This window comes from Miniopterus natalensis, chromosome 14 (assembly GCF_054644295.1).
Source record: "Miniopterus natalensis isolate mMinNat1 chromosome 14, mMinNat1.hap1, whole genome shotgun sequence".
NCBI classification, from domain to species: domain Eukaryota; kingdom Metazoa; phylum Chordata; class Mammalia; order Chiroptera; family Miniopteridae; genus Miniopterus; species Miniopterus natalensis.
This window is the reverse complement of record NC_142094.1, coordinates 44,256,053-44,268,120: the sequence shown is the minus strand read 5'-3', so window position 1 is coordinate 44,268,120 and position 12,068 is coordinate 44,256,053. Positions and strand designations below refer to the sequence as shown.

General features: G+C 46.9%; 1 protein-coding gene across 1 annotated transcript; it reads left to right on the top strand.

Annotated features, from left to right (window-relative positions):
• Nucleotides 1–6,159: 6,159 nt before the first annotated feature.
• Nucleotides 6,160–11,756, top strand: CYP17A1 (cytochrome P450 family 17 subfamily A member 1). Its single transcript, XM_016219846.2, has 8 exons — nt 6,160–6,456; nt 7,886–8,024; nt 8,232–8,461; nt 9,163–9,249; nt 9,643–9,858; nt 10,211–10,380; nt 10,953–11,056; nt 11,473–11,756. The coding sequence occupies exons 1-8, from the start codon at nt 6,160–6,162 to the stop codon at nt 11,754–11,756; spliced, it is 1,527 nt and encodes a 508-aa protein (XP_016075332.1).
• The last annotated feature ends 312 nt before the right edge of the window (nt 11,757–12,068 follow it).

Genomic DNA, 12,068 nt, shown 5'->3' with positions numbered 1-12,068 from the left:
TTCCAGCTATCTTTCTGTTACTGGTTTCTATTATGTAATCTGAGAGCATACTTTGTATGATTTTTGTTGAGGTGTGTTGTATGGCCCAGAATATAGTCTACCTTGATGAATGTTCCGCGTGAGCTAGAGAAGAGTGAGTAGTCTGCTGTTGTAGATTGAAGTAGTCTGTAATCAATTATCCAGTTGATTGGTAGCTAATGAACACTAATCATCCGAGTCTGGCAACTGCAATGCTGCCCAATTTTGTCTGGAAGCTCAGAGAAAACAAGTATGAAACTTACTTGGATAAATGTGAAATATCTTCATGTTCTGGTAAGACTCCGTCTTTTGGCTAAGATGGAGTAAAAGAATTGGATTTATACTCATACCTGAAACAACTATATAAAAAGATAAAATATATGAAATAACAGTTTTTTAAAACATTGGGCATCAGACAATAAAGGCTAGTGATCTCTGAGGGATGGGAAACAAATGAGATGAATCCAGTAATTTCTCCAGCTTACTGCCCGAAAAAATTGTTTCATAGGGAAGGAAAATTTAAGCAGAGCCTAGTGGGAGAGACAAACCTGGGAGAGGAAGAGATAAGGCTGGGAATCTGGGGAGGTCAAGGAGACTAGAGGTCACAGGACAGCGAAGGGAGCTTTACAGAGAGAAACTCTAGGCATCAACAGAGTGGTGCCTTTGAATATTTAACTCTCAATTAGGGCATTCCGCTGAGAAGCCTACTGGAGGCCAGTGAAAGAACCACCTGAAAGTTCAGATTAGAGGAACTTTCCCACAGAGCTGACAATAGTTCCTGTTCCCAACAGCCAGAGTGAAAACTTTATAATTCACAGGGCATTGCCTCAAGTACTTAGAGAGTTTTTGCCTTAGTAGTGAGGCAAAATTAGCTCTAGACTAAATGCAGCTCTGTTCTCACCCAATAAGTCAAAAGTAAGACTCAAAGGATCAAACCAACAAAGGTGATAAAATGCGGTAATATATATTGGGGAATTTTTTTGTTTTTATTTTGAAATGGTAGCTTTTTTTTTTTACAAGTTAATTAAAATACAAATTTTTTCATAAACTAAGATTTTTTAGTAATCACATGATAGGTGTTATCACTGATATCCAAGGATGAAAGTGAAATGCGAGACTGTGTTGTGACTAAGACTCTTAAATCAGTCTCTGAGACCACTGCCCTCATTGTTCATGAAGGTGCAGGGTCAAGTCAAAACGGAGAACTTGATTAGTTTAACTCAGTCTGAGAATTTATTCACAACCCTTTGGCCCTATTCTAGTCCAACTAGGGTCACAAGACACAAATGCACAAACTGTGGATGAAGTCAGATGAGTGCAGGGGTCAATGATTGATGTCTCTAGTGTAAGAGTCATCCGTTTCTAAACTCTGAGGGTCAAGAGCAGTTCCTATTCGTTAAAGGTTGGATACTGGTGATAGTTAAAACCTTGAGAGGGGTGAGATCAGCCAAGGAGAATGTGGATGGAGAAGGGCCAAGGTCAGACTTGACATACACAAGACGACAGAGGAAACAAGAGAAACAAAAGGAATTACGAAGAATCCAGAGCTACATGATGTTTCATAGTAGAGGGTTTAAAGAAGATGCAAGTCATCAGTAATGCTAATGGGGAGTTTTTATAAGAGAAGGCCTGAAAGACATCCAATGGATTTGGCAAAATGAAGGTCACTGCTGATGTTATTAACAGAAGTACCAATAGTGTGGTGGGGTCAGAGACCAAACTGCAATGAGTTACAATGAATAAAGAAGTAGATAGAGACACAAGTGCCCGTTACATTATTTTACCTAGAAGTCTAATTGAAAAGAGGAGAAAAATTAAAGGAAATTTAGAGAGGAATGCAGCATCAGTGCAGGATTTTAAAATTTCGTGTGGGCTGAAAGTCTTGAGAGTGTATGTCAGCTGAGGAGAGGAAGCCAACAGAGAGGATGCGTTGAAGATGCAGGAGGAAAATACTGAAAGAAACAAAATCTGTGGGAGATATGAGGGAGCAGGGTTAAGGATGGTTGAGCATCGACCCATGAACCAGGAGGTCACGGTTAAATTAGGGGTCGGGGCACATGCCTGGGTTTCAGGCTCGATCCCCAGTAGGGGGCATGCAGGCAGCAGCCAATCAATGACTCTCCTCATTGATGTTTCTCTTTCTCTCCCTCTCCCTCCCTCTCTCTGAAATCAATAAAAACATATATAAATATATACATATGATTTAATACAGTCAGTTAAAACACTTTCTATCTCTGTTCCTCTCTTCGGGGGGGGGGGGGGGGGGGGGGCGGGGCAAAGGTGTAATGGCCACCATAATGAGAAGGTATCTTAAGACTGACAAAGTAGGCTACTCCATAGAATATAAAAAATTTATTACAGGGTAATTTACTTACAGGAATGGAACAGAAAGACAACCCAGCAGCTCTGCGCCAAGTTTCTCCACTAACAGATCCTGGATCCCAGTTACAGTGCTTTTTTTCTTCGTACAGTGTAACTCAAGTACTGATGATTGATAAGACAGGAATGCAGTGCAGGCCAGAGGCTGTACCTTCCGGTGGTCTTGTGAAAAATGATTTCTAATGTTTATAATCAGTACTTCACCAGTTTGATATTTATCTCAGTTGTTATACCATTTCAGCTATTACTAACCAAAATACTTACAGAGCACAGACAATCATCAACTGGAAGGTTGTGGTATGCTGGGCTGAAGACATTAGTGTTGGTCAAAGGCCTGAGCACTCCAGATACAAAATTGGTCTTGTTTACATCAACACCTATACAGTCTTTCTTCCCACCGCCACCCAGCTTCCTACTTCTTTTTTCCATAGACAAATTCATAAGCTTCTTGCGGATCCTTCCAGAGATATTTTATGCATATACAAGGAAAAAATATATTCTCCCCACCCTTTTTTTTACACAAACGGTGGCATTCGCTACACACCATTCTTGCGTTTGCTTTTTTTTTAACCTAAAATATTTTGGAAATCTTTCCCTAATAAGCACATAAAGGGCTTCCTCTTCTGACTGAATTCCAATCTCCTATTGATGCAGCATATATTACTGGAAATTATAAACTTTGCTGAAATAATTTGTTTTGTATATCAAGCTGTGAGGCATCTGCAGGTTAAATTCCTAGAATCAGAATAATTTATACAAGGTATATATGTAAAGACATTTCCAGTCTATATTACAAGCAGCAGAATAGCATTGCAGTTAAGAGCTAAGAGCTCCAGATTGCTTAAATCCCTGCTTCACTACTGACTAGTTCTGTGCCCTTGGGCAAGTCCTTCTGCCTGTTTCCTTATCTGAAAAATGGAGATGGTGATAGTAATTGCACCTATCTTATAGAGATTTGTAAAGATTACATGAGAGAGCCCTGGCCAGTGTGGCTCAGTTGGTTGGGTGTCATCCTGTGCATGGAAAGGTTGCTGGTTGGATTCCCAGTCAGGGCACAGGTTCAACCCCCTCTTTGGGGTACATGCGGGAGGCAACCAATCAATGTTTCACTCTCACATCAATGTTTCTCTCTCTAAAAAAAAAAATTACATGTAATGCATAGTAAATGTTCAGTAAAGTTACTGTTCTTTTGCCCTGGCCGATGTGCTCAGTGGTTAAAGCATCAGCATGCGCGCTGAAGGGTTGAGGGTTTGATTCCCTGTCAAGGGCCCACACCTGGGTTGCAATCCCTGGCATGTGCAGGAGGCAATCAATTTTTGGGTCTCTCTCACATCAGTGTTTCTCTCGATCTCTCTTTCCCCATCATTCCCTCCCTAAAAAGATAATGGAAAAAATATCCTCAGGCGAGGATTAACATACAAAAAAAGTTATTATTTTTTTACCAAATTGTTACATGGTTTGATTAGAAACAGGAGTAGCAATGCTTTATGGTTGAAGAAAAAGAAGTGATAAAGTGGAAATTAAGGGAGATTAAATTTAATGGTCTCAGATTCCTTAAATAAAAAATAAGATTATCTGCTGAGCATGAAAAGAACGGGGTTGAGAATGAGGCTTGAAGTTCGGAGGAGCCATTGAGTAGAGTAAGGGTGACAATCTTCGGGTTTAGGAGATGAAGGAACTATGATGTTGGATGTTGTCTGATCATCCCCCATGGACTCTAAAGTCATGCAAGATCACAGCAGCATGGAGAGGAAGGAGGTGAGCCTGGTGCCCAAATCTTAAAAAGAATCTTAAAATGAGCAACAGGAGGTCAGTAAGTAATTGCGGTAACAAAGATCTGAAACCGCAAAGGAGCAAGAATTTGTACTCGAAGGTGGAGGAGTGGTGATCAAGAGGGTGTGGGGAGTGAAAAGAAAGGCAATTCCATTGCCTAATCTGGAATTAAGTGTCTGCATTCAAAAGGACAGCGGGGAAAGGGCTGTCTTCAGAGAAGAGGCCAGTTTACGTAAAGCAGGAGGGAGAGAGAATATTCTATAGCCAGATTCGGAAATAAGGAAGTATGCTTTTTCTAGAAAGAAAATACAGAGAGGGAGAGAAGCAGTTCGAGGATGGGTGGCGTAGAAGAATCATAGAGCAAGACGGCTATGGGAATAAGCGAGGACACAGGGAACCTCGAGCCACTGGTGAAATCATTGCTTCAGAAGCTGATGAAACCTATGGATCCTCTTCCCAGAAAAATATATATTAATACATACATGCAAATTTTGCACACAATCTTAGGAAGGTCACAAACTCCACAGGCACCAACTTTTTAAAGTAAACTTTTTATTGAAGTATAAATACATACAAATAATTGATGTCCAGCTCAAAGTGAATGTACCTGTGTTACCAGCAACCATATCAAGAAGCAGAGCATTACCTGCTCCCCAGAAGCCACCCATGAGTCCTCTTGCAGTTATTAACCACCCCTCAAGGGTAACCACTCCTGACATCTCCTGATATCTATAACCATAGATTAGTTTCACCTATTTTTTAAATTTTTATATATACATACATATATGTGTGTGTATATATATGTGAAATCGTACACCAGGCATTCCTGTAAGTCTGGTTTCTTAACATTATGTTTGTGAGGATCATCCGTGTTAGTTCACGTAGTTGCAGTTCATTCATTCTCGGAGCAACACTCTAATAATCCCAAACTAGGAAAAAAATCCAAATATTTATCAATTGTAGAATAAATAAATTGTCATATTTCATACAACAGAATACTATGTCACAAAAAGGAATGAAGTTCTGATACCTGCTACAACATGGACGAACCTTAAAAACATTTTGCTAGGTGAAATAAGCCAGACACACACACACAGGAAATGGTATGATTCTACTTATGTGAAACAGACATATTCACAGAGACAAAGTAGATTAGAGGTTGCCAGGAGCTCGGTGGAGGGGGAAAGGGGAGTTACTGCTTAGTGGGTACAGTTTCTGTTTGGGATGATAAAAAAGTTTTGAAAGTAGATGGGGTGATGGTTGTACAGCTTGCGAATATATTTAACACTACTTAATTATTCACTTAAAATGGTTAAAATGGTAAATTTTGTTATGTATATTTTAATATAATAAAAACAATTTTTTTAAAAAATCATATAGCTAGAAGGTGGTCAAGCTAGGATCTGAACCCAAACCTATCTGACTCTAGGGCTCATGCTCCCAACCTCAGGGCTTCACTGCGTCTGGAAAGGCCAGCAAAACACGAATCGAATCAGGACATCTGGCTGCCTTCGCTGTCTTGTGTGACTTCTACAGCTTGACCTCTTAAGGCCTCACTTTCCTCAACGGTTACCTAGTAAGTCTAGATAAAATGTCTTTGACAGTTCCTGACAGTTATCTGTCTGGTGACTTTGGTTTTACAACGCGGAATGCCCCAAACCTGATTCCGGACTCAGATACCATTTGCTTCTGGCGCACACTGGGATCAGCGAGGGGACCAGCTGTCCGCCCCTCACTTTGCTCCTCCCTAGAGGTTTGCCCTGGAGCTAAGCCAGCCCTTGAGGAGGCCTCCACTCCCCCTTCCTTTCCCCATTGTGGGAGAGGGCTTGGATCTGGCTGCACTCCAGGGTAAACTTCTACAAGGCAAGAGATAACACAAAGTCAAGGTGAAGATCACGGCAGCCCTTAAAAAGACCTCCCTGCACCCTAGAGTGGCTGCAGCTCTTCCAGTCCAGAGCTGTCCACCCTGCCTGCCGGCACCTGGCCACCATGTGGGAACTCTTGGCTGTCTTGCTGCTCTCCCTGGCCTATTTTTTTTGGCCCAAGGTAAAGAGCTCTGGTGCGAAATACCCCAAGAGCCTCCCATCCCTGCCCTTGGTGGGCAGCCTGCCATTCCTCCCCAGAAATGGCCATCCACACGTGAACTTCTTCAAGCTGCAGGAAAAATACGGCCCCATCTATTCCTTTCGTATGGGTAGCAAGACTACAGTGATGATCGGCCACCACCAGCTGGCCAAGGAGCTGCTTATCAAGAAGGGCAAGGAATTCTCCGGGAGGCCCCAAATGGTAAGCAGTGCCCATTGTCCCTGTCTCTCCCACCCGCCTTGGGTCGTTCAGTTCTTGGGCTGAGACCATGTCTGGAATGACCCTTTCGGCCCCAACAACCTGTAATTCTTCCCCAAAACAGACTAAAAGGGCTATGGGTGGGGGAGTGACCCCTCAAGCTTCTACCCAGCCTCTAAACTAGGCAGGAAGAATTCAAGGAAGACCTCATTTTCTGGGCTGCCCAGAAGGTGAAGTGGGGTGGGAGCAGTGGCCTGAGGGGGTCAGGGAGCCCTCACTCCCATCATCTCACCCCTGAACTGGATAATGATCACTCTGATCCTTGTCCCTAATTAACTGAGATGGTGCATGTAAAGCTCTTGGCACAGTAAGGACTCAATAAGTAGTTTTATGGATGTTATTCTTCAAGTGAAAAATTGGGGCTAGTGATTACTGTTCTCCGGGGAAGGTGCAAGGGAGTAGTCTGGTCTGGAAGGGCCGGGGTGGCTGTTTCTCTGGAACCGTCCCCAGCTGCTCCAGCTCACAGGGGACTGACCCACGGTGGGATACTGTTGACCCACCCTACAGAGCTTTCAGTGGTGCTCCTGGGGGAGCGGGGAGCTGACCATCCAGGCACACTGCCAACGCCCCATCCCAGCGCCCTGCTGCTGAGTACTCCCCTGAACACCCTAGGCAGGGCCCCCCAGCCATGCATCTTTCATCGGGCCAGCGGGTGACCCAGGAGCCAGATTTGCTGGCCAGCTACCTCCCTCCCAACTCTGCTGAGCTCTTTTCTCCAGGGAAAGGAGGAGGCTAGCCAGTTGGGGTGTGTGGCTCGGGGGGAGAAGAGAGGACGCTTTGGACCCTTATGCTTTTGGGGGTGCCTCTGGGAAGAGATGGCTTGACCCAAGTTCAGGCTGGGTGGACAGGACGTCTGCACTCTTCAAATGTGGCCCTGTGGTGGGCACATGGCCTTGCAGTGGAGGGGTGAACAAAAAAGAGATGAGCTGCTGTGCCGTTAGCATTTCCCAGGGGGGCCAGGGAAAGGCAGAGGTCTGGGTAGTCCTCAGTCTCTACAAGCCCCCCAGCCCCACTCCTGTCCCCAAGACAGGCCCAATTCAGAGCTTATCCCATCCACAGCTGCCCTCCCCAGTCAGCAACTGATGAGAAAAGAGAGGTCCAGAGGTCACCCTGGCATTGAACTGAACCCCAGAACCCCTGCATTCTAATCGAGTGCCCTTTCTTTCTCCTCTGTCTCTGATGGAACTGGGTTAGAGGGGCGTAGCCCTGACCTACCAAGGCCTCGCAGTCGCGGTGGAGAGAAGCAGGGACGCCCCGCAGCACGGGCAGGTGTCTGCCTTGTCCCTCAGGGACGGGAATGGGTCCGGGACGCCCAGGGCAAGAGGGGCAGACGGTGGTGTCTGATTCCTACAGCCTTTCCCGCTTTCCAAAGATTACTCTAGATATCCTGTCAGACGAGCAAAAGGGCATTGCCTTTGCCGACTATGGTGCCGCTTGGCAGCTGCATCGGAAGCTGGTGCTGGCCACCTTCGCCTTGTTCAAGGATGGCAACCAGAAGCTAGAGAACATCAGTAAGTGCCCTGCCTGCCCCTGGGGCTCTGGAGGGAGAACTGGGCTAGGGGGGAGAGAAGGGGTGTGGACGGCTCAATCTAGCGTTTTCTTGGCCACTGCTGCCATCTAGTGGCATCTGCGACCGGTCCCTGACTAAGATGGAACTGGTAGAGATGGGGAGAGGGTGCCGCTTCATTCCTCAGCCTCCTGTCCCCCTCTCCCCTCAGTATGTCAAGAAATCAGTTCGTTTTGTGATTTCCTGGCCACCCAGAATGGACAGTCCATAGATTTGTGCTTGCCTCTCTTCTTGACGGTGACCAACATAATCTGCTTGATCTGCTTTAACACCTCCTACAAGAAAGAACATCCTGTGATGAAGACCATACAGACATACAATGATGGCATCATGGATTCTCTGGGCAAGGACAGTATGGTAGACATATTCCCCAAGCTGAAGGTAAGGATGAGAACAGGCCCCACCTTTAGATCCCAGCAGGCCCTGACAGTACCCCCAGTTCTTTCTTCTCACAGCCCAGCTCCAAACTCACCTTTTTCCTGACCACCTCAGCCACAGTGACCTCTACCTTCTCTGACTCTTAAAACTTTGTTACTTCTCTAAATAAGTAGATTTAGCTTTTTAATCATGCATGTTATACTCTTAATAATGGCTCTCATTTGTTTACTAATTGCCACATGCGGGTATTGAGCACTCCACAATCAGTAATCGTGGTGTTCCCCTTGGAGGTGGGTTTTATTATCCCCCTACAGATGAGAATTCAGGCTTTGAGAAGTTAAGAAACTTGCCCCAAGGCTTCAGGCTCAAGTCTTTCTTACTCTTAAAGGCAGGGCACAAAACAGAGTCTACTAAGTAAACATCAGTGCTTGATGTTTGAAGTGGAGACCACTCCCTTCTCCCGTCTGGAATTGTCCTCGTGATTCCAAACAAGGAGGGGGGCAGCTTGTAGAGACTGAGGACTACTCAGACCTCTGCCTTTTCCATTTTGTGTGCCCATCTTGCCTTCCATTTTGGCAGAAAGTTTGGGTTGGAGCGAGAACTCTCCAGAGACATAAGGCTAGGATTACCCCCAGGAGGGATTCTGGTAGCTATAGAAGCAGATTGCAAGAGGGATAGATTTGATATTTCTTTCTACTTTCCAGATTTTCCCCAACAAAACCCTGGAAACAATGAAGAATTGTATTAAAATGCGAAATGACTTGCTGAGTGAAATCTATGAAAAACATAAGGTAGGTAATGGAGCAGAAGAGATTTCAAGTTAGGTTGAAAGTGTCATGAGAACAGGGTTGGGGTCCATTTTGAACACCACAGGATCTCCAGAAGCTAGCAGAGAGCCTGACACATAGTAGGTGCTCAATAAAAACTGACTTAACTAATGAATAGGGGCAGGGAGGGGGGGAATTGAAGAGGATTCTAGAAGAGACCCATCCACCACCCCCCCAAGTTTAAAGAGGACCTAAGCTGCCTCACCTCCACAAGCTCATAGGTCCTGATTAGACTCACTCTGCTCCCTCACTTCCAAGTGGAAGAAGCCTTCATATCTCCAGTCTAGGATGGAAGTATGGTAGGTGTTGCAGGTGGGACTCCTTCCTTCTCACTGTTTCCCAACCTTACCCAACCAGAAAAACTTCAGCAATGACTCTGTCACTAACTTGGTGGACATACTGATTCAAGCCCAGATGAACTCAAGCAACAACAATGCTGGCTCAGACCAGCATGCAAAGCTGCTTTCAGATCGACACATTCTTGCTACCATAGGGGACATCTTTGGGGCCGGTCTGGAGACCACCACCTCTGTGGTGAAGTGGACTGTGGCCTTCCTGCTGCACAATCCTCAGGTGGGCTTCTCCTTACTCCAGTCTTCCCAACCACTCTTGACCCCAACCACGCGCAACTCTGGCCTCGGCCAGGCTCAACTCTGGCCCCAGAGAGAGAGCAAGAAATAGGGGCAATACCCCAAGGCCTTTTATGCAGATAACTAGCCTGCTCCTTCCTTACCCAAGCAGTGGCTGGCTCTGGCCCTAGGGTGGAGCTGCCTCATCTTCTGGAAGGAAAGTCTAGGCTGCAGAGCCACCACTGGGAAGGGTCTGGGCCAGCTCTTCTAGATGTGACAGTAGGATTCTTCTAAGTCCCTGCTTCTCCTGGGCTTAAAAATACTCTGGTCACATTCACCCTTCTCTGGCCCCCCAGTTGCAAAAGAAGATCCAGGAGGAGATTGACCAGAATGTAGGTTTTAGCCGCACACCAACCATCAGTGACCGGAACCACCTCGTCCTGCTGGAGGCCACCATCCGAGAGGTGCTTCGCATTCGTCCTGTGGCCCCTACGCTAATCCCCCACAAGGCCATCGTTGACTCCAGGTGTGCCTGCCGCCCAGGAACATCCAGCCCTAAGATGCATTCAACAGCTTGCCAGCCCCCAGGCCCCTCCTCCACTCCCTCAGCCCCATACCTTGCTGGTCCACCTATAGTCAACCAATGACTATCAATTATCTTACCATGACCCTATTGATCAATGTAGTCACCACTCACTAGCACCCCGTGACTAATCCACAGGCCTCCCTGACCTCCCTCAGAAGCTGCCTGCTGTCCTGGGGACATGGTGTCTGGGATGAAAGACGTGCTCTATGCTCCTACTCAGTCCACTAGCCATAACACGTACACATTGCACCAGCTCAAAATGCACAGCCACAGGCCCTGACAGACACGAACATCCACACACAGAAGTGTTATACATACGTGTGTGTCAGGAAGAGGGGGCTGGAGAAGAGCTGGATTCATACGGAATCTGGCAGAAGCTGAGGAAAAGATGGGGGGTGGACATGAGGGAGCAGAGGGCTCTTCTCCCCAGGGTGGGGACTGTGGAGGCTCCGGGCTGAGCAGGTGGCGGAGGACAATATTCCAGACCCCTTTCCTCTCCCTTTCTGAGGCAGCATCGGCGAGTTTGCCATTGACAAGGGCACAAATGTTATCGTCAATTTGTGGGCTCTGCATCACAGTGAGAAGGAATGGCACCTGCCCGACCAGTTCATGCCCGGTGAGTCTGTCCAGCTCCCAGGCCATGTAGCCAGCCTGGTCTCTGTGCTCTCCACTCCAGCACCACTTCCCCTCTGCCAAGCTGGCAACTAGAAAACTCCTGGCTCCAACTACATGGACCTACTGACACCCCCATCCTACCCTAGACTTACCCAAACTCTTCACTTTCCTTCCGCCAACTGCAAACCTCCTCCTCTTAGAAGCCCTCCAGCACATGCCCCTATGAAGCGGGCCCCTCTCCGCTTGATGGTGGTATCTTCATCCCTCGATACTGCCTCCTTTCTGTCCTTCCTGTTTCATTTCCTCTGTGTGATTAAGGGCCACCCGAGCCTCGGGCTGGGGCCCTCAGGCAGGGCAGAGGCACTCCTCTACTCCTCCAGCCCCGGCCCCTGCCTGACGCATCCCCCGTGTCCACAGAGCGCTTCCTGGACCCCACGGGGAGCCAGCTCATCTCGCCATCCTCAAGCTACTTGCCCTTCGGAGCAGGACCCCGCTCCTGCGTAGGAGAGAACATGGCCCGCCAGGCGCTCTTTCTCTTCATGTCCTGGATGCTGCAGAGGTTCGACCTGGAGGTCCCGGATGATGGGCAGCTGCCCTCCCTGGAGGGCAGCCCCAATTTGGTCTTTCTGATCAACTCTTACAAAGTGAAGATTAAGACGCGCCAGGCCTGGAAGGAAGCCCAGGTGGAGGGTAGCGCTTAGAAGCCGTACCTAGCGCTCCAGCCTGTGCAGCCCCACAGCACAGAATTAGAGGTGCTACTCCACCCTCCCCCACCCCGCTTCCCTCCTCCTGGCCCCCTCCGCCTTCTCTTCCACCCTGCAGCCTGACAGTGATGTGCATCAAGTTTTTCTTAAGAAAGTCTCTGAACTTAATATATTCCTTAATATCATTAAATTACCCTTCTTTAAAAAAAAAAAAAAAAAGTCCCTTAGCAGCTCACTTAATTTTTTCATTCATTCTTTCAATAAATATTTTATTAAACACCTCCTATGTTCCACACACTGTCCCTGGAC